The sequence below is a fragment of the Sorex fumeus genome, unplaced genomic scaffold (assembly GCF_029834395.1).
Source record: "Sorex fumeus unplaced genomic scaffold, SorFum_2.1 ptg000002l, whole genome shotgun sequence".
NCBI classification, from domain to species: Eukaryota; Metazoa; Chordata; class Mammalia; order Eulipotyphla; family Soricidae; genus Sorex; species Sorex fumeus.
The window spans coordinates 36,991,666-37,013,449 of NW_026606059.1; the positions used below are offsets into that span (position 1 = coordinate 36,991,666).

The 21,784-nt window shown below is 41.8% G+C and overlaps 1 protein-coding gene across 5 annotated transcripts in view; it reads left to right on the forward strand.

Annotated features, from left to right (window-relative positions):
* ASPH (aspartate beta-hydroxylase) overlaps nucleotides 1-21,784 on the forward strand; it is a 235,787-nt gene that overhangs the window by 142,809 nt on the left and 71,194 nt on the right. For all 5 annotated transcript variants that reach the window (XM_056113451.1, XM_056113434.1, XM_056113458.1 and 2 more), the window contains 3 exons: nucleotides 10,620-10,705; nucleotides 15,541-15,627; nucleotides 21,182-21,332. In XM_056113451.1, coding sequence (XP_055969426.1) covers nucleotides 10,620-10,705; nucleotides 15,541-15,627; nucleotides 21,182-21,332 — 324 coding nt within the window. The remainder of the gene's footprint in view (nucleotides 1-10,619; nucleotides 10,706-15,540; nucleotides 15,628-21,181; nucleotides 21,333-21,784) is intronic.

Sequence of the window (21,784 nt, forward strand, 5' to 3'; positions counted from 1 at the left end):
GTAATAATTGGGAGCAGGATTCTAGCATACACTGTATAGAATGATGTTTGTGTTGTATGTGTATGGAGGATCCACAGGAATATTTAGAGCAGTGGGGGAATGTGAGCAAATTTCAGAAAGATTTTCAGGGTAGATAAGAGTGAGAACAGACTGGAAACAGAAGCTAGTTAGGAAAATGGTTGATTTTCTAGCTATCCAGTGACCAGCATTGCTATTTTTGTCACTGTCTTCACTGGAAACAAAACTGGTTTTGAATAATCCATAGAATCCTTCTCTGTTTTTATTGATGGCTATCTTTACCCATATACCATAATATGAATATGTAAACTCTTCTTCTATGAATTGAATGGAAATGAAAAGGAATCAGTAGTAATTTTTATATAATATAGATCTCCATCATTAATGGTTTTTTATACCTGTATTCTTTAATATCCTCTTACCTATGTCATGGCGGGGGTCACACCCACCAACTGGTCTCCTGGTGCCGTGTAATCCCATCAACGACCAAGACTCAGAGACTATAAAAACCAGCTCCCAGAACCGCGCGGCCGCATTTGTTTGCATTTGCGGCCGCACGACATCTTATTATGACATCTTATTATCTCATTCCTACTTTGGACAAACTGACAGGTTACCAAATGTAGCCTGCCCACACGGCAGAGTCTGGTGAACTCCCTGTGGCGTACCCAATATGCCAAATACCAGTAACAATGATGGGTCTCATTCTCCTAAAGAGCCTTGAATATAATCTCAGGGCTAGGATGAAGGAGACATTATTGGGGCCTGCTCGAAGCAATCGATGAATAACAGGATGATTTGTGATTTGTGACCCATGTCATGAACAGGAGTAAAAAAATTGAAATATAGCCTGTCCCTTTATAATTTTCTTGTGCTTTTGAAAGAATAACATACTGCGATATGTGTAATTAAAACTACAAAGATTGGTATAAAATACTCCCTATATTGTTTCTATCTTATAGTGAAGATAGATGGTCGGCAACTACACCACCTCCGCTTTGCTGATGACATTGTTTTAATAACACCAAACATCAGCCAAGCGGCACAAATGCTGGCCGACTTTGACCGTGAGTGTGGAAAGGTAGGACTACAGCTGAATCTTACGAAGACAATGTTTATGAGAAACAGCCTTGTTCCTGATGCCCCATTCGCTCTCAATGGAACGACCATCTCCGAATGCAACAGCTATGTGTACCTAGGTCGAGAGGTCAACATGAGAAATGACCTGGCACCGGAGCTGCGCAGGAGGAAGAGAGCGGCTTGGAACGCCTTCAAGAACGTTGAAGAAATAGCTAAGAGGACGAAGAACCTCCGGCTCCGGGCACATCTCTTTGATTCCACTGTTCTTCCTGCATTAACATATGCCTCAGAGACCTGGGCCCTACGCAAACAAGATGAGAACGCCATTCAGGTCTCCCAAAGAAGAATAGAAACAGCTATGCTTGGAATATCACGTTTCACTCAAATGAGAGAACGAATCCGGAGTTCTGACATCCGTTGACGATCAAGGATCAGGGACGCTGTCTCATATGCCAAGGTGTCGAAAATCAGATGGGCTGGTCACGTAATGAGATTTAAAGACGACCGTTGGACTAGAGCTGTTACTGATTGGATTCCACGGGATGTCAAGAGACCGCGTGGCCGCCCACCTACCAGATGGTCAGACTTCTTTGTCAAGGTCATGAACAATCGGTTTGAGGCCCTCCATGTTCCCGGAGCGAAGAGATGCCATTGGGCTACACTAGCACGCGACAGGGACAAATGGAGACGTTACTGGCGCCCGCTCGAGCAAATCGCCGACTAACGGGAAGTTAAGTGATTAAGTGATATTGTTTCTAAAAATCCCAGCTCTTGTGAGGTGAGGTTACTGTGTACACCAAGACCATGAATGTGAACACTATAGTAATGACATTACCTTAATTATAATACATTTTAATTAAATAAATTTTTAACTTATTTTTATTTTTTATAAAGTTGTTAATGATTATTTATTACATTCAGTATTCCAATACCAATCCCATGCCATTACACCTTCCCACCATCATTATTTCCAATTTTCCTAACCACCACCCAACCCTGCCCCAATAGTAGGCTCTAAATAATTTATTTTATATTATTTGTTATGAGAGCCCGGCAAGCTACCGAGAGTATTCGATATGCCAGACACAGTAACAACAAAGTCTCCAATGGAGACGTTACTGGGCCCGCTCGAGCAAATCGACGATCAACGGGAGGGCCTTTACCTTTACCTTTACCTTATTTGTTATGAATAATTCACTAAAAATAATCAAAAAATATTTCCTTAGAAGAAAGTATTTGAAGATTGTTGTATTTCACCCTGGAAATAAGCCCTTGTATAAGCCTTTAAGCCCTTGTATAAGATTACTAACATGTTGTTACAGGCTAAGCCTTGTGTATTAATATTTTCTTAATTGAGATGGGTTGCCTTCTACTTTACATCCCATCCAAGGTGGAATGCCCTTTCTGGTAGATCAGTGGTATACAGTTTGAGATGTTGTTCCAGGAATCCTAAAACGTTGAATGGAGTGATACAGCCGGAGTTAAATTTTTAACTTACTGGTGACTTTGAGGTCTGAAAGCATCTCTGCAACCTGCTGGTTTCTTTCAAAATCTATTTATGGGTCTCTTGATCATGGCCAGTTAATGAGCTTATGTGGCGCCAAAGACAGTTCATGGGCATGACTGTTAGACTCCCGGAAGAACAGGAGCTTGGGGGAAGGTCGCCCATCCCCAGCTCTGTGAGAGCCTGGAAATTTCAGTCACAAGACCTGCATTACCTGAGTTTTTCAGCGGATTCATTCCTGGATGAGGCTCATCCTGAGTCTGTGGAGTCCAGCTGTGAGCATATCAATGATTGGGTTATGGAGGTTTTCGACTGCCTGGGCTCTGTTTGAGCAGGTGGTGGACTCACCACCACTTCTGGATTGCACCTGGTACGAGACTCCACCTGGCATGGGTTCTGGAGTCATTTCTGCAGCTTGTTGATCTCTTTTGAGATTTATTTCAAGTTAAACACATTTTTTAAAAGATGCTTTCAAACTAGTGGAAAGCAGGAAATGAGTAAATTCAGAAGTATCAAATGTTAAGTATTCAAATTTGCAATTAAGTAAATCTCTGCACTGCTTTGCAAGCTCGGACGTTAGCTTGCGGTTGCCTGAGGCATGCGCCAAACCACGCTGGCGAATTAGCTCAAGAGTTTTCGAAGACAGGCGACTTTTTGTGGCTATCTCTCTCTTGGCGTTCCTCGCACATTCATGGAGGTGCTGAACCAGTCGATCGTATTCCTCGTCAACGTTGTCAACAATGGCATCTTCCCATGTTGCCGCAATAGTACCAAAGAGTTCCCAGTTGGTGGTCATTCTGGGAGTTCTCTTTTTGAACTTTGCAGCCCTTTCTCCCCGCTCTGTGAAGTAGAATTTTGCATGAAGGAGACGGTGGTCCGATCCCGTTCGAAATTTTGGGACAACAGCGACATCAGTCAGGCAAAACCGTCGATTGAATATGATGTGGTCTATTTCGTTGTGGAATCGTCCACCGGGAGACTCCCATGTCCATCGTTTAGATTCTGCCTTCTGGAACTGTGAGTTACCATGAATGATCTTGGTCGACATGATGAACTCAGACAGCTTGCAAAGCAGTGCAGAGATGCGATCAAGGAAGACCTCAAAGAGAGAAGAGCAGAAGTACTGATAGATGCGGCAGAAGCCGGGAAAAGTATTCGTAACGCCCGCCTGTCCTTCGCCAACTATAAGACCAAGATGACTGCCCTCCGACGTCCTGATGGATCCATCACATCCTCCAGAACGGCAATGGAGAAGATTATCCATGACTTCTACTCAAATCTCTTCAATAGCCATGTCCACTTGCCGACATACCAAATTCCACAGGATGGGTATGTCGTTCCTAACGTTCTCCCTTCCGAAATCCGACACGCCATTTCGTTGGTAAAGAAGCAAACAGCACCCGGCCCAGACAAGGTCAGACCTGAACACCTGAAGAACCTGCCGTCAGTACTCACTGGCTCGGCTCTTCACTCGCTACCTGTCTGAATGCAAGGTTCCGTCCCAATGGAAAACCAGCAGGACCGTACTACTGTTCAAGAAGGGAGACATCCATGACATTGGCAACTATCGCCCAATCTGCCTATTGTCTGTCATCTACAAGCTGTTCACTCGAGTCATCCTGAATAGGATTGGCAGAACACTAGATGAAGGACAACCATGCGAGCAAGCAGGGTTCCGCAAAGGATTCAGCACCATCGACCATATCCACACGGTAACCAAGCTCATTGAGGTTTCTCGGGAGTTCAAGATGCCGCTCTGCTTAACGTTCATTGATTTAAAGAAGGCCTTTGATTCTGTTGAGACGGAAGCGGTCATTGAAGCCCTAGCCAATCAGGGCATTCAAGCCCAATACATCAGGATCCTCCGTGAGCTGTATTGCGAATTCACTACCAGGATCTCACCATTCTACAAAGAAGTGATCGTTGATGTCAAGAGAGGGGTGCGGCAGGGTGATACCATTTCACCGAAACTCTTCAGTGCCACCCTCGAGAACATCATGTGACGACTGGAATGGGAAGGAATGGGAGTGAAGATAGATGGTCGGCAACTACACCACCTCCGCTTTGCTGATGACATTGTTTTAATAACACCAAACATCAGCCAAGCGGCACAAATGCTGGCCGACTTTGACCGTGAGTGTGGAAAGGTAGGACTACAGCTGAATCTTACGAAGACAATGTTTATGAGAAACAGCCTTGTTCCTGACGCCCCATTCACTCTCAATGGAACGACCATCTCCGAATGCAACAGTATGTGTACCTAGGTCGAGAGGTCAACATGAGAAATGACCTGGCACCCGAGCTGCGCAGGAGGAAGAGAGCGGCTTGGAACGCCTTCAAGAACGTCGAAGAAATAGCTAAGAGGACGAAGAACCTCCGGCTCCGGGCACATCTCTTTGATTCCACTGTTCTTCCTGCATTAACATATGCCTCAGAGACCTGGGCCCTACGCAAACAAGATGAGAACGCCATTCAGGTCTCCCAAAGAAGAATAGAAAGAGCTATGCTTGGAATAACACGTTTCACTCAAATGAGAGAACGAATCCGGAGTTCTGACATCCGTCGACGATCAAGGATCAGGGACGCTGTCTCATATGCCAAGGTGTCGAAAATCAGATGGGCTGGTCACGTAATGAGATTTAAAGACTACCGTTGGACTAGAGCTGTTACTGATTGGATTCCACGGGATGTCAAGAGACCGCGTGGCCGCCCACCTACCAGATGGTCAGACTTCTTTGTCAAGATCATGAACGATCGGTTTGAGGCCCTCCATGTTCCCGGAGCGAAGAGATGCCATTGGGCTACACTAGCACGCGACAGGGACAAATGGAGACGTTACTGGCGCCCGCTCGAGCAAATCGACGACTAACGGGAAGTTAAGTGATTTAAGTGAATTAAGTAAAAGGAATTTGGGCATGCAGATAGAAAGCAATTTCCCCCTTTTGTTAAAAAGAAAATCCCAATTTAACAAATTATAGATCTATCTAGAACATTTTCAAGTCCACTCTGAAAGATCAGTAATATGATTGAGTCAACTGTAAATAAGAATCGAAGTATTTAAAAAAAAAAAGAATCACAGTATTTCTATGTTTAAAGAGATCATCAGACAAACAGCTCAAGTCAGATCTTTGTACATGAGATAACAGAGGCTAAAGCTGCTGAAAGAGTTTTTCTCGTTCACTCACTAAATATACCGAGAACTCTTCGTTTAGGCAGTTGATCATGTGCTGCTCCTGAAGCTGTCACTGTCACTGTCATTGTCCTCCCATTGTTCATCAATTTGCTCGAGTGGGCTCAGTAACGTCTCCATTTTGAGACTTGTTACTGTGTTTGGCATATTGAATACATCACGGGGAGCTTGCCAGGCTTTGCCGTGCAGGCAAGATACTCCCAGTAGCTTGCCAGGCTCTCCATGAGGGGCGGAGGAATCGAACCCAGCTCGGCCAGGCTGGCTGCACGCAAGGCAAACGCCCTACCGCTGTGCTATCACTCCAGCCCGCTCCTGAAGCAAAAGTAATAAATTTGTTTTGTTTTGTTTTGTTTTTATAATTAGGAAATCACCTTGGGCGTTTTATACATTTAAAAATAATAAGAATTTGGGGGTGTAGCTCAGGTAAGCCTCAAGTGTGAGGCTCTGAGTTAAATCCCATTTAAAAAAATAAATGTTAAGTACTCACTTTAAGATAAAATTTGGATTTCAAAGAGAACAGTAGTTAGAAACAAATATGAAGAAACATGAGAAGATGGGATAGAGTAATTTCTTGATGACAAATGTCATGAAGGTTTTAATAGTTTATTTTTTGTGATGATATTGGAATGTTTTGACAATATGGTATGTATAGTCTGTCTACTTAGGAAGCATATTATTGTTCTTTATTTTAGATCTCCTAAACTTCCAATAGTTTTCCCCCCTCACAAATTAACCTTATGTTCATTTTATTTTTTTTAATTTTTATTTTTTTATTTTAATGAATCATCATAAGACACATTTACAGATGCTTACATGATTGTGTTTCAGTCAAACAATGTTCAAGTAACCTCGTGTTCATTTTAAGTGTGTCACATGAGTAATAGCCTGGAGGAAGCTGGTGATACTGGCTAGGAAGCACTCTTCTCAGGTGTATGCTCATGTGGTCCTGCTGGCATTCAACTGACAGATGCATCTACAAAGCAGAGTTAATGACTGAGAGATAGAAATCAGTGCTGAGATGACAAGACCCAAAGTCCCACTTGCTGTCAACTTATATCTCGGTCAAGTGTCAATCCATTTTCCGTATCCTTTGCATATAATGACATGCACTGTGTTTTCTGCCTCTGCCTTAGACATTTTTATTTTTCAGCCATAGAAGACCTTAGGGTTTGGGGTAGAAAAATGAGTAAGGTGAAGCAGACAAGTAAAGGAACATAGTTGGTTTTTTAAATAAACAAGGTGTGATATAAAGGAGAACAGAGTTGAAGGTCAGGAATGATAAACAGGAATGGTTGTTTTCCTTCTATTGAACACAGAATTAGATGCACGCTCTACTCCGGGAGGCTTGGAACTGCCTAATGCTTCCGTGTAGGACTTTGTCCCTGTAGGATTTGTGATCAGCTCAGCAGGCGTGTTGTTGGGAGGAAGAGACGGAGGGGACTGAGCTATACTAGCTTATCTCTCCCCCATACCTAGTAATAGGAAGTGTTATACCACAACCCTGAGGGAGCAGGAACTAAAGGTGCTTTTAGAAAAGGTCTCTTCTGGGGCTAGAGCGATAATACAATAGGTAGAGCATTTGCCTTGCACGTGGCCAACCCAGGTTCAATCCCCAGCATCCTATATGGTCTCTCAGCACTGCCAGGAATAATTCCTGAGTCCAGAGCTAGGAGTAATCCCTGAGCATCGCTGGGTGGGTGTGATCAAAAAGAAAAAAAAAAAGAGCTTAGCATCTCTTCCTCCCCTTCACATGAGAATGGGACATACTGTGTACCTTCTGGAACTTTAGTAGTATATCAGTGAGGGTAAATTCCCTGTGTCTGGGAAGCTGAGAGGGGAAAAAAATAATTATCTATGTCCATCTAGTCTTCGTACATACAGCATCATGCATGGAGCTCAGCAGAGAATGGATGCTAAAATATAGTATTACATACAGCCTATGAAAAAACACCATGCATTTCTTCTTTACCTTGTTTTACTTGCCCTCCCAAGCCAGGTTTCAGATTTGCACCCCCAGATCAATCTGGTGCTTTGCTCTGAAAAAGAGTAAACACAGGAAAGATGTATGAGGAATAGCAAATTGCATTTCTGGTCTTCTGAGCTTGAAGCTCCTGTGTCAGTAGGCTCTTGGATTTCTTTTCATAACACAAGAGAAAATTACTAAATTTATAGCTCAGTTTGGAAATTAAAAGCCCTTTCAGAAGGTCGGAGACAACCCTGAAGAGTACAGAACATCCAGAGATGAACAGAGGTCAGGAAGCACAGGGGAGATGGAAAGTACATGGAGAAAAACTGGGGAAATAGGCAACGCAGAAGTCAAGGAAAAGATAGTTTCAAGAAAGAAAAAGGTAGGCCAGGGGCTGGAGCAATAGCACAGTGGGTAGGGTGTTTGCCTTGCACACAGCCAACCCAGGTTCAATTCCCAGCATGGCCCCCCCGAGCACCGCCATAAGTAATTCCTGAGTGCATAATCCAGGAGTAAAGGTAAAGGCCCTCCCGTTGATCGTCGATTTGCTCGAGCGGGCCCAGTAACGTCTCCATTGGAGACTTTGTTGTTACTGTATCTGGCATATCAAATACTCTAGGTAGCTTGCCAGACTCTCCGAGAGGGGCGGAGGAATCGAACTCGGGTCGGCCATGTTGGCCGCTTGTAAGGCAGACGCCCTACCCGCTGTGCTATCGCTCCAGGAGTAACCCTTGTAAATCACTGGGTGTGACCCAAAACACAACATCAACAACAAAAGATGGTAAAGCCTTGCATGCATCTGCCCTGGGTTCAATTAGTGGCATCCCATTTGATCCACGAAGCACTGCCAGGAGTGATCGCTGAGCACAGTCAGGAGAAAGCCCTAAGCACCATTGGTTGTGGTCCCAATATGATAAAAAGAAAAACGTCAGCAGAGAAGATAGAGAGGGCCATGGGCATTATGTGTTCTCAGGTGTAGGATTCTTCCTTGGTGCCTGCCACTTAATTGCCCATGTGTAACATCAACCTAATTCTCACAAACTACTCCATATTTATAACTACAGAAGTTGACTCAGAAAGTTTCTAACCACTTTGACTTAGGTCACAGGACTGGGACTCGGATGCCTTTTACCCACCGAGTACTCCTTCCTGAATACTTCCTTTGAGCCGTTGGGTGAAGGAGGAAGCTTAAGCTTGTTAGGATGAGATGATACTGGACAAGAGGGAAGGGAGAGAGACATGGCAAACTCCCGGAGGTTGAGGTTTGCCTGTTCTGGCTGGCTTACATGCTGTAAGATAGCAGAGACTTTAGCCCTAGTGTGGACTCAAAAAAGTCAGAGTTGGGGAAGACATTCTGAGGGGGTTGTAGAAGGGAGTGAAGTTCTTTGTATGGAGGCGAAAACCATTGGAATAAGAACCCCACTTCCTCTATCAGAGTAGTGCAGAGGTAGTTGGTTTTGCCGATCTAGTGTCAAAACATATGAGAAGTTCTCTTCTGATTGTTCTGTTTTCTCTCTGTTCCTCCCACTCTTCCATCTGTCCCACCAATCTGTCCCCTTTCTCTGGTACATTCTAGTGACCCTTCAGAACTTTTGTTTTTGGCACTCTCCCAAGTCCTCAGATAGAACTACTTGCCCTGGGCATCCAGGACACATTCAGCATCCACCCACCTCAGCAGCGTTGTGGCTGTGAAACAGTAGGGCTTTTTCCCCTACCTGCTGGCCTGTGAGTCCATGCTGAGTAAGTGGGAATAATACTCAGTGTGAATCTACACTTGATGCCACTCTGTCGACGCTTATAGTTTGGAAAGGGAATATTTGTACAGGAAATTATAGTGACAGTTGAATGGGAGAAGACCTCAGCCAAGAAATATTATGCGGTGGGGCCTTTAGGGGAGCAGGGGAAGGGAAGGAGGCAGGGGGAGAAAAAAAGAGAAAGAGAGAGAGGAGTGTTGAGTAGTTCCATGAGTGGTATAAGGAGCATAGTTTTCAGCTAGTTGTTGAAGGGTGACAAAGTTATACCGTGGGTTATTTTATTTAGCAGCAGTAGTATCAGAACCAACACCATTTGTTTGGGGATTGGAAAGTCTGTTTGCCTGAAGTATGGAATGTATCTGGAATACAGGACTATGACGCCATGGAAGGGTCCTGTGTGCTAGACTGAGAAATTGTTCTGTTTGACTCTCTTGTGAATAATTATCCCTTTTTATCTTCAGAATCAAATTAGATATATTATGAAACTGTTTGGAGCAGTCTTTTAAATGTAAAAACTTAAAACAATAAAAAAATTTAAGTTTTAAATTGTTCCTCTTATCCATGGGAATGAATATGTTCCCAACCCCCGTGTAGATACTTGAAACCATATATACTAATTGGATTGAATTCCATATCTACGGCATATAGATATCTATATGTATAGGCATAATGGAATTTAATGTATAACCTGTAGTCACAGTAGTATATGAAAACCAATAACCAAAAATAAAAAAGAATAATTAAATAGACTACAATAAAATTTATGTGAAAGTGATCATTCTCTAAATATCTTATTTGGGGTAGTATTTTCAGACCATGGCTAATTGCCAGTAACTGAGACGAAAGAAAGCAAAATTTGGGTGAGGGGAGAACTTGTGCTTCTTCCTCAGTCTCCCAGGAGCATTTCTGAATCCATCACGCCACGTTGTCTACCTGGCATCATAGCTGCTGACTTTGTCGTTCTAAGTGGTGTTGGTGGGGAGTGGGGGGTGGGAGGGGGTGTTAGGGAGCTGGTGGAGGAGGTTAGGTTGGAATATGACTTCCCATAGTCAGTCAATATTGTTAATGAATATATCTAGTAAATAAAATAAATCTTTTTTCTTTCAGTTAAGAAAAAGAAGCCTAAACTGTTAAATAAATTTGATAAAACTATCAAGGCTGAACTTGATGCTGCAGAAAAACTCCGTAAAAGGGTAGGTATGGTATTTTCACTGTACGTAGAAATGTGCAGTAACTTGTTTGTTACATAAATTCAAGCATTATCACTTTTGGTTTGTTTGAAAAAGAAATATAAGTGAGCCAGCCTTAAGCTAGAGAGCTCCTTTTCCCAGGCACATCCATGTGGGTTGACTCAAATGTAAAGCGTTGAGCTATAATGACTAAATAAGAAGAGAGCTGACTCTCAGGCCAGTCTATGTGGAACTGAGCTCACTTCCATCAACACTAGTCATGTGGCTTTGAGTTCATTCTTAACACGTTTCCGTACTAGAGAGAGAGAGAGAGAGAGAGAGAGAGAGAGAGAGAGAATATCAAGTCTACTTTGTATTTGATTTTTCTAAGTATTAAATGATTTTTTTTTTTAATGGGCCTACTCCTAACTGTGCTGGGAGGGCCATGCAGTACTGGGGATTGACCTGAGGCCTTCCACATACCAGTTATATGACCTATTGCTTGAGCCATCTTCCCAGGCCTCCAAAGGAGAGGGGCTTTGTTATTGTTATTGTTTGGTTTTGGGAACACCCCAGCAGTGGTCAGGGTAATTCCTGGCTCTGCACTCAGGAATCACTCCTCCTGGGCTTAGGGACCATATTGGATGCTGGGGTTCAAACTGCACTTAGCTGTATAGCTGTATGCAAAATAAAACCTTACCCACTGTTCTATCAGCACCAAAACAAGATATTTTCAAAGAAGAAAAGCACCAACATTCTCAAGCACTGTATAAGCAAACAACATAATTTTATAAGTGTGATATAAAAAAAATTAGTGTGATCCAGTCCTCTAAGCATAGTTAAAATTAAGTGAAATGACATTATTTTTAACTTACTCCTCACCTGAATTAGCCTCATGGATCTCCACAGTTCCAGGATTTATGTTTTGCTTTGTCATCAGTTAATATAAAATAAGATTTGCACATGTTTATAAATATTATATAGTTTTTTCAGACCAAAGTACAAAGTAGATTAGTCATTTGTTCTCTTAATCATATATCGAATTTTTGGCATCCCAAAATTTAATGTAATGAATCACATCTTCTCTTAATCATCAACTTGGAAATCTCTCTTTCTGTACTCTGTACTTAATAAAGAGTTCTTTAGTTTTCCTGTACTTTTATTGACAGACACTGGCTGCAAAACAGCATCAAGGTGGTGGCAGAAAGGGAACTTTAAGTAAATAAGCAACAACAATTTCAAAGCAATTTATAAGGTGAACCTTAGAAACAGATATGGAACGAGAATATACTTCTACACCTTTAGCAGAACTGAACCAAGAAGTCTGAGCATTTGTTTAACTAGCATTAGACAATATCCCAAAGGCAAGGGTAACATACTGTCTTTCCCAGGCACTAAAAGTGTAGTAATTGTGAAGAATATTATAGAAAAGTCATTTCTGAGTCCACCTTGTTTAACTTTCTAAGATGAAGCCATCTAGTATTAGTGGCAAATTTTCATATTTTGAAGGAATGAGGCAGAAATTCATTTCTGTCACTTTTTGGTATTCACCACCACTTTCTGTGCACTAAAAGCCACCAATGAAAAAGAAGGGTTCCTGCTTCAGAAATTATTTTGGGAGAAAAGACAAACGATCAGTTTTACAGAGCAATGTTTCTATAATGACAGTGAACAGTAAAACAGGGCTCGATCATCCAGGGGCAGATAAGTTGGTAGGACATAAAAGTACTGGACATCCATAGGGCAATTTCTAGTTCTTGCATATGTAGACAAATTTTGATGGTCCTCAAAGAGCAGCCTGGCTCTCTAATAGGGTAAACAAAAGAACGATGTAAAGAAGTGGCCACATAGGCAGTTCTTGCTTTTGAAACAACAGGGAGCCATATTGTTGACTGAATCATCAGCATAAATAATGTTAATTTATTGTTGATATTTTCAGTTGAGGCCCCAATCACCCCAAAGTAATAGGCCATGCTCAGGCATAGCCCAGGCCAAGGAGTTCAGCCTCCACCCACATCCTACTTCAGGGCTCTGCTACATGGTATTGCTTCCTTATTTGACTTTTCTTTCCTCCCCCAAATATATGTGTGTGAACACACACACAAACACACCCACACACATTAAATTACCCTTTAATCTATTCTTAAACATAATATAATAATAAATAAAGGGGCCAGAGCAATCATTCACTTGCTTGTGGCCAGGTTCAATCCCTGGCACTCAATGGTGTCCCCTGAGCCTCATCAGGAGTAACTCTAAGTGTGAGCCAGACGTAAGCACTGAGCACTGCTGGGTATGGCACAAAAAACAAACAAATGAATATAATAATAAGGTTCCTTTTTTACGAGGGGACAGAGTATGTTTGAAATGGTATACTAAAGTATATCATGCACTTACTTGCTAAAACATTTATTATGATTGTATTGTAAATGGCACAAAAGGGGGGAATTTTTATAAGCCAGAGTGTAGTGGGCACATGAATTTTCTTAGCACAGTCTCTGAACTGTGCTAGGAATGAAGCAACTTGTAGGCAGAAGAGGGGCAGAGCACTGTGCCTAAAGCTGAACCGTGTTCATTGGACTAGCTCTTCTGCAACCAGGCCCAGGGAGAATTGCTCTACTGCAGCTTTTAAGGGAGCAGCAATGGACCACACTGCTTCCTCATTAACATCACACGGTGGATCCCACAATAGAACTGCAGCCCTGTGTCTCCAGGTCCTGCCCTGCAGCTGTTGCCTCTCAGAGGTCTACCTTGGTCTTAAGAGGAAAAAAGCAAAGTTATGTTGAACCACAGCTGATTTTCATGCAGCTCTTCACTGAAAAGATGGTGAAGAAGAGCAAAAATGCTGTGTCTTGCAATGGCTTTACTTAATGACAGTCATGTTAGAGGCTACCAGAATCTGTTTGAATCATGTTATGATCATCTTCTCAGTCAGTGCAGGAAATAGGAGATCCAAATTAGAAGCAGATACATTTTCTTTGTCAGCCCGCTGAGGTGAGAGCAGGTGGTGCCTTTTAGGAAGGTTGCCCAGCCTCTGTCTTCTGGAGTCCACATACGCCTAGACAACGGCCTGCAATTTAATGATTCTTGCAGTCTAGATGGTTGGCTGAGGAAGTTTCAAAGCAGTAGCAAAATGCTTCAGTGTGGGGTTGGCGAGATAGTACAATGGGTTAAATCCAATCCCTGGCATTCCACATAGCCCCAAGCACTGCCAGGAGTGAGCTTGAGCAAGGAGGAAACCCTGAACACTGCTGGGTGTGGCTCAAAGATAAAAACAAAGAGAAAATATTTCAACACATTTATTTTGCATGTTGTTATTGACTAAAACCTGATAGCAGTATATCTAGCATGGTTTTCATATCTGGGTGTGACTTAAAGCCACCCAAAAAAAAAGAAGAAGAAGAAAGAAAGAAAGAATGCATGAAAGAAAGAAAGGAAAGGAAGGAAGGAAGGAAGGAAGGAAGGAAGGAAGGAAGGAAGGAAGGAAAAAGGAAATCAATGTGTGTCGATGGGACATACTTCCAGGGCAGTTGAACTACCCCGTATGGTATTGCAAAGATAAAGCGTGTCATAGATTTTTTTTTTCAAATTCATAGATTGAATACCAGTATTGGTCCCTAAGGCAAATGAAGGTCTTGGGCATTTATGTCATGTCCGTGTAGGTTCATCAAGAATGGCAAGTGTGCCACTCTGCGGGGAGGTGATAATGAAAAAGAGGCCCTAGAAACCTAAAGGGTTTCTAAGGAAGAAAATCATTGACAAAATTTAATATTGTAAGGGCAACAATAAATAAAACAGCATATTTAGAATAAAGATACAAATGTCTGACAAAAGGTAGAAACTTTGTGGTTGCCTTGATTTATTTACATATTCAAGATCTTATTCTTCTATTAATCTACCTGCCTCTCTGTTTATCAAAAAGTGAAACTTGTCTGGTGGAAGCCCCCCCACCCCCACCCCTCCCCACAGTCTTACTAACAATAATAGTAATAGCAGTGGTGGTGGTTGTGGTAACTTTATTTAGTACTTTCTATGTTCTCTGGAGTGTCTAAAGCACTTTCTGTGTGTTAGCATAATTAACCTCCACAACGATCCTACAAAGGTACTCATCCTCCTCTCCCTATTTCACTATTGAGTCCCCTAAAGCAAAGTCTATGGAACCTGCCATAAGTCACACACCACCTAAGTGACCCCAGTACTGACCCATGATCTGGCTCCAGAGACTGCATTTATATTCCCACACTTGGCTGTTTATCTCTGCAGCCTTTTTCTAGCCCACAGGGTGTGTGAGAGGCAAAAGGTTGACTTCCTGGAGGATACTTACCTAAGGGAATAAATTTAGACGAACCCAGTTATACTAGTTAGCCTCTTCTTGTGCCATGTCCCTGTGGGACATGATTTTTCACCTGTGACCCCTTGGAGTATCTGGTGTGCCCACAAAGGGCTGTCGGGCCCTTAGTTGAGAATTCCTGAGTTTCCCCCAAGATTGTCTTATTTCCCAAAAGTTTTAAAAGTTAAACATTTCCTCAAAGATTAAATTTTTTCCCCAAAGTTTAAGAACTGAATATTTTCTTTCAGAACACACATAGGAAGTATAACAGAGAGCAGAGTGTGTTTTTAATTATTATAAAAGTTTTGCATAGTATCATTTGTTTTGTGTCTGTCTTTTAAAGAATAAAGATTTGATTCATTTGTAATTTTTTTGTCATGCCTCAGGCATTTTTATAAATTTTGAATAAAAACTTGGTGTGGAATTCAGGAAATTTTAGCCAAAGTACTTAGCAAATATTATAGAGCCAAATTGAAGACTGTTCCACATTTGAATTGATCGTATTCTTGTCATTGCTTCTTCCTAACAGGGAAAAGTCGAGGAAGCAATGCAAGCATTTGAAGAGCTGGTACGAAAATATCCTCAGAGTCCACGGGCCAGATATGGGAAGGCGCAGGTATTCTAAAACGCTTCTACTTAGAAAAGTACTTTTTGATAACCTTGTTCTGGTTAATTGGATCTTTCCAGGCCTACTGTTTTCGTTTTGTCTTCTCTACAAAATCAGTTTCCCACACGAATCTGTAAACTCAAACAAGAATACTGTTCAAATAAGGACAAATAAGCACTGCTGTTCTGGACCCTTGCGTATTGCATATTGATGGCTCTTCCTCAATAGGGTTTTTCTCTGATCTTGAAAAGAAAGTAGCACTGTAGCACTGTCCTCCCATTGTTCATCGATTTTCTCGAGTGGGCACTAGTAATGTCTCCATTGTGAGACTTGTTGTTATTGTTTTTGGCATATTGAATATGTCACAGGGAGCTTGCCAGGCTCTGCCGTGAGGGCAGAATACTCTTGGTAGCTTGCTGGGCTCTCTGAGAGGGACAGAGGAATCGAACCCAGGTTGGCTACGTGCAAGTAATTGATGGTTAACATATTTTTATTCATTTTGCATTACCCTAATATTTCATTCTGTTTCATTTAGACCTGCCCGATTTAGAACTCTGAAAGCTTTAAGGCAGTGGTCTTCACTCATTTGTCCAGAGACTGGTGCCCCATCCAGTTTTATTTTTACCATTTTTGACCATTTGTTTGTTGGTTTTTTTTTAAATTTAATTTTATCAGTGAAATACCATGAGGTACAGTTGTAGACTTACAAACTTTTTTGCTTGGGTTTCAATTATACAATGATCTGGTGGGGATTGAATCAGGGTCCTATGTATCCCAGGCATGCTCTTCGCCACTGAACCACATCCCATCCCTTACTTCATAAAATGTGAAACAGAGTGAGTTTCGTTTTCTTTGTAACGTCTGCCTAGCAAGGCATTTCCTCCCAGGTCCCTTCTCCCTGACCCACACCCGCAATCTCCTCTCTTCTGTTGTCTTCATTCCATCTCCTCCTCTCCTAAGAAGTTGTCTTTATGAATTTTAGATTCTAGTGGATTAAATTTCAAAAGTTATTTGAGAATTATGTAGCAAAAGCCCACTTTGTATATATCAGACCCCATTGCAGTTATTACAGATGTCACTACCAGCAAAAAATAATAAATAAATAAATAAATAAAAAGAATTTATCAAAACAGGTAAGGAAAATATATGCACTAGCTAATGATCTATGCAAAAAATAACATAAAGAAAGCAGTGTACAGCCATCAGACACTAAAATATTGACCATAACATTGTCTTAAATAGCAAAGGAGGTTTTGTCTTGGTGTTGACAGGCAAAACCCTGAAAGTCTTTGAAATAAATGTATAAAGGATATATGAAATATTGGTCTAGAGCAATAGCACAGCGGGCAGGGCATTTGCCTTGCACGTAGCCAACCTGGGTTCGATTCCGCTGTCCCTCTCGGAGAGCCCTGCAAGCTACCACGAGTATCCCGCCTACATGGCAGAGCCTGGCAAGCTACCTGTGGCTTATTCAATATGCCAAAAACGTAATAACAAGTCTCACAATGGATATATTAGTGGTGCCTGCTCGAGCAAATCGATGAACAACAGGAGGACAGTGCTACAGTGCTATGAAGTATTAAAAAATAAGTATATTTAGTTCTCTTACATAATAAAATGTACCATAGTTAAAACAAAGGGCTTGAATAAGGAATAAGAAAATATTCAGATGTTTTTGGCTTCAGGCAGTATGATCAACTATGACAGAGCAGCGGCATATTAGCTGAGGTGACCAAGACAGTTCTCTCTAGGGAGATGGTGGAGTTATGGGAGGCTCTGACCAGGCTGAGGGAGCAGCAGAGTTAAAGGGAAGAATCTAGCCATAATGACAGGAAAAAGGTCACACGGAGAGAAGGCAGGTGACAAGTGATTGTTCCTACCAACTGCACCCCTATGCCCTGGGAAACTAGGGCAGCTACATGCCTTTGGTTGGCTGCCTGGTTCTTGTGTGTCATGATTGTTTGGGTTGCTGGGTGGAAAATGAGTCTTGGGAGGCAAAAGTAGGAGGTACATATTACTGCCGGGTGTGACCCCCTGTGGGGGCATGATGTGGGGATATGGAAGTAGGCAGAGCGGGTTGCTGAACAGACCAGAAGGTGAATTGGGATGTTGGATTAAGGCGAGAAAGAGCATCCTGAGATTTCCAGTTAGGCACATTCAGGAGGGAACAGTGCCAGTTACCGACAGGGAAACTAGCGGGGGAAATCGTTTAGGGAGGCACAAAATCAAGGGTTTGTTTGGGATCCTTAATGCCATTAAGACTTTCAGGTAGCCAAGTGAAGTGGACTTAGGAGTCTGGAAGTCAATGTAAAAGTCAACACTGATGAGTAAATGTGTCAGCCGGTAAGACTTTTTAAAGCCCCACCCGGGAGCATTACATCGTCAGCCTCGCTGAGAAACGGCAGATGCTGCAGTGCTGCAGAGAGTTTCCAAGCTAAGGAGAACATTCTAAGAAGGGTCAGTGCAATGCATCAACTGTGTGTGACATGCTGGAACACATGAGATTCATATAAAGCTCTGCTCCGCCTACACACATACAATAGAATGCTCCAGATACAAGTATGCTTTGCTCACAGCTAAAGGGATCACACTCAAAATCCAGTTACACGTATTCTTTCTCTTTCTCTCCATTCAAAATTTATTTATTATATTAATAAAATTTGTTAAATTGGTGACTAATGTTTCTGTTTCCTGGGGATTAGAGCAGGCTTAGCAGACAGCAACTGTATCGTTTTTTCAAAATGAATGTGGTCTGTACTCCTCCAAAAATTACATAGTTGTTTCGCTGTCAAGTGAGATATTCTTTTTATTAACAGCAGATCATGTCTGCTCAAATAAGTGATGATCTTTGCCACTAGTATTGACAGTTACTTGATTAAGGAAAGCAAACTATACAGAATAATGCTTGATGCAAATGCTAATTCAATTATGGCAAATGTTTTATGCTCCCAAATTTATACATGTTATATTAATCATAAGCACCAAAGTCTTACTAAATGCACTATGTTTTTGACAGTGATTGCTGTGTTTATGGCGTTAAACAGTAGGAATTTGTGTTTAGACCTCAGGCATTATTTTTTATCTCTAAGCTATTATGCTTTCAATGTATTATTAATATTATTATGACTGTGTCATGAACTAAAATTCAGGCATAGTAAGTTATATTTTAATAAAGTAATTTAAAGGCATTTTAAATTCTTAAAAATAATCCAACGGGCAACAGGACATAAGTTTTATATAAAGGAATATATCACAACTTTGTTATTTTTGTTAGCAGATTAAACAGTAACTTGGGAATAGTCTATCAAATTTTTAGTCTACCTATCTTTTCTCATTTTTGGCTGGAGGGGTACTGTTTGGGCCACAACGAGTGATACTCAGAGCTTACTCCTGGCTCTGCACTCAGGGATCACTCCTAGTGCACTCAAGGGAGCATATGGGGTACCAGGAATCGAACTCAGGTTGGCTGCATGCAAGGGAAGTGTCCTGCCCACTGTACTAACTCTCCAGCCCATTTCTTTTTTTTTTTCTTTTTGGGTCACACCCGGCGATGCGCAGGGGTTACTCCTGGCTCTGCACTCAGGAGTCACTCCTGACGGTGCTCAGGGGACCGTATGGGATGCTGGGCATCGAACCCAGGTCGGCCACGTGCAAGGCAAACACCCTACCCACTGTGCTATCTCTCCAGCGCCCTCTCCAGCCCATTTCTAAAGGAGCAGTGAATCCATCTTATCTTTGGATCACTGTGAAAATCAGTTTTGACCAAGTGCTTGAACACCAGACACAAAATCTTGAATTATAAGCTCAATTCACTTTATTGTCTTACACAAATCTTTAATACCCCTGAGGCAGAAAATTATCTCCAAGGAAGGTAGGATGGATGAATTATTTTGAGTCAATATAGGTTTCGCTGTGCTGACATCTTCTAAGAATAGTTTTGCTTCAGTTCCTCTTATTTTAACTACAGATGCCAAACTGATAAAAATCAATCTGTAAATTATTTCCAAAGCAAAGTCCATTTGTTTCGTGAGAGAGATTTTAAAGACTTAGGTACCATATTAACACTAATTCAGTGATACTGATACTTTCTCAATTCAGTGGGTTGTAAAATGTTTATCTTTTGTTAAAATTGAAGGACCTTGGAGTGGGAATAGGTGGGAGGTGTGAAAGGCAAAAACCAAATAGATTTAGATTATATCATCATTTCCTTGTATCAGATTTACTTAGTTAAAGATATTTATTGCTTTCCCTATAAAAAGAAAAGTACTATCTTGGAAAGCATTTTCCTCACACGAAGCTTGTATCTTGAAGAAGCTGTCAAGATAAACTTGTTGGTCTCAAGCTCAGCTCTGTCATTCCTTGAAGTCATCTATGAGGAATCATGCTTTAGGACATTCATAAATTCAGCATAGCCAGACTCACACCAAACTGATACATGTGGCAGAGCCAGGCGAGAGAAAAAGGAAGTCCCCACTGCCAGGATGCCAGCTATAGGCCACCGAAATGGAACTTTCTCTCTTGGTGGGTGTTCTGTTCTGGAGACTGCTTGCAGATTTTTCCAATTTGAACTCACAGTTGTATGTTCAGAGTTGTTTGTCTGGAAAGCAAAATAGAATTGTTCTTTTTTCTAATTTAGAGGTCTTGGTTTTTTAAGTTTGTTTTTGGTTTTTGGTTTTTGCTTTTCCTCATAAATCTGTTCACTTCTCTCTCACTGCTGCCTCAATTTTTTAGCCCCCTCATCATGGAAAATGTCCTGATCAGAACTTATCAACAAATTGGTGTTTGGGGATTTGGGTTTTATTTTTTTAATCAAGTTATTATTTTTTTTTCTTCTGGGTCACACTGCCAGGAGTAATTCCTGAGTGCAGAGCCAGGAGGAGCCCCTGTGCATCACTGGGTGTAACACAAAAAGAAAAAAAAGAGAAAAAAAATTAAATATCACTCTTGAATGAATGAGTAAACATGGAGATAAACTAATAAATGCTTAGAAATTGTGGGCAGGTGTCCTGCTATGCATAATGTTATTGCATAGTCTAATTCCAGTGTCTACCAGACCTAGCATGTATTAGTCTTCGCTTTTGTCATATTCTTCTACATGTATAACTTAGTCGTTAATTTTTATTCATGTTATTAAAATGACATACATATCATTTGATTTTGATTTATTGTGGGGGCAGGATGGTTCTTCCAAGCAGTGATGCAGAGGCCCGTGGGGGGCCTGATTGTCCAACCATAGTCCACTGGTGCTGCTCCAGCCCTGTGATGACCCTGATTCCCCGAACCCTCCCGCCAGTGCTCAGCGACCTCCAGAGCTGCACCCATTGATGCTGGCATCAAGTAGTGTCAGGAATCAAACCAGGCTTGGCCATCTTCAAGGCCTCTCCCTTAAACCCTCTTTTATCTCCTAGCCCATCATTTGCATATTGAATCTCTTGACAGGTAGACATTTCTAAATGGTCTGCCATAACATTTATATACAAAAGTTAACTTTCTGTGAATATTTTGGGTGATTGCAAACATAGTTCATCAGGAAACATTTACCCAACTTGGTCCCTCCTTCTAGTGTGAAGATGATTTGGCTGAGAAGAGGAGGAGCAATGAGATCCTCCGTGGGGCCATAGAGACTTACCAGGAGGTGGCCGACCTGCCTGACGCCCCCGCGGATCTGGTGAGGCTGAGTTTGAAGCGGCGCTCAGAGCGACAGCAATTTCTAGGTAAGACAGAGCCAGAGTTACGAAGCAGCAGCCAATGCAATGTGTTTATCTCCAAGAGCCTGAAGGTTATTCCACCTAGACAAGTTTCCTTGCACAGAAGGAAAATTGAACTTAAAAAGCGTTTTGTGTCATTTACCTACATCTTTTTGCCCACATGGAAGAGCCTGGCAAGCTCCCCATGACGTATTTGATATGCCAAAAACAGTAACAACAAGTCTCACAGTGTTACTGGGCCCGCTTGAACAAATCGATGAACAATGGGAGGACAGTGATAGTGACAGTGACCTACATCTTAGGCTGAAATAACAATTTCCATTAGTAATTGCACAGGGGGAGTTGGTTCTTTTATCACCTTTCTCTTTCCATCCCTCATGTTTAATTGCAAAGGTGGGTACTTGGCTGGCTAGACAAATCACAGAGATGAATTACCAATGTTACCAGTTGTAGCTCTT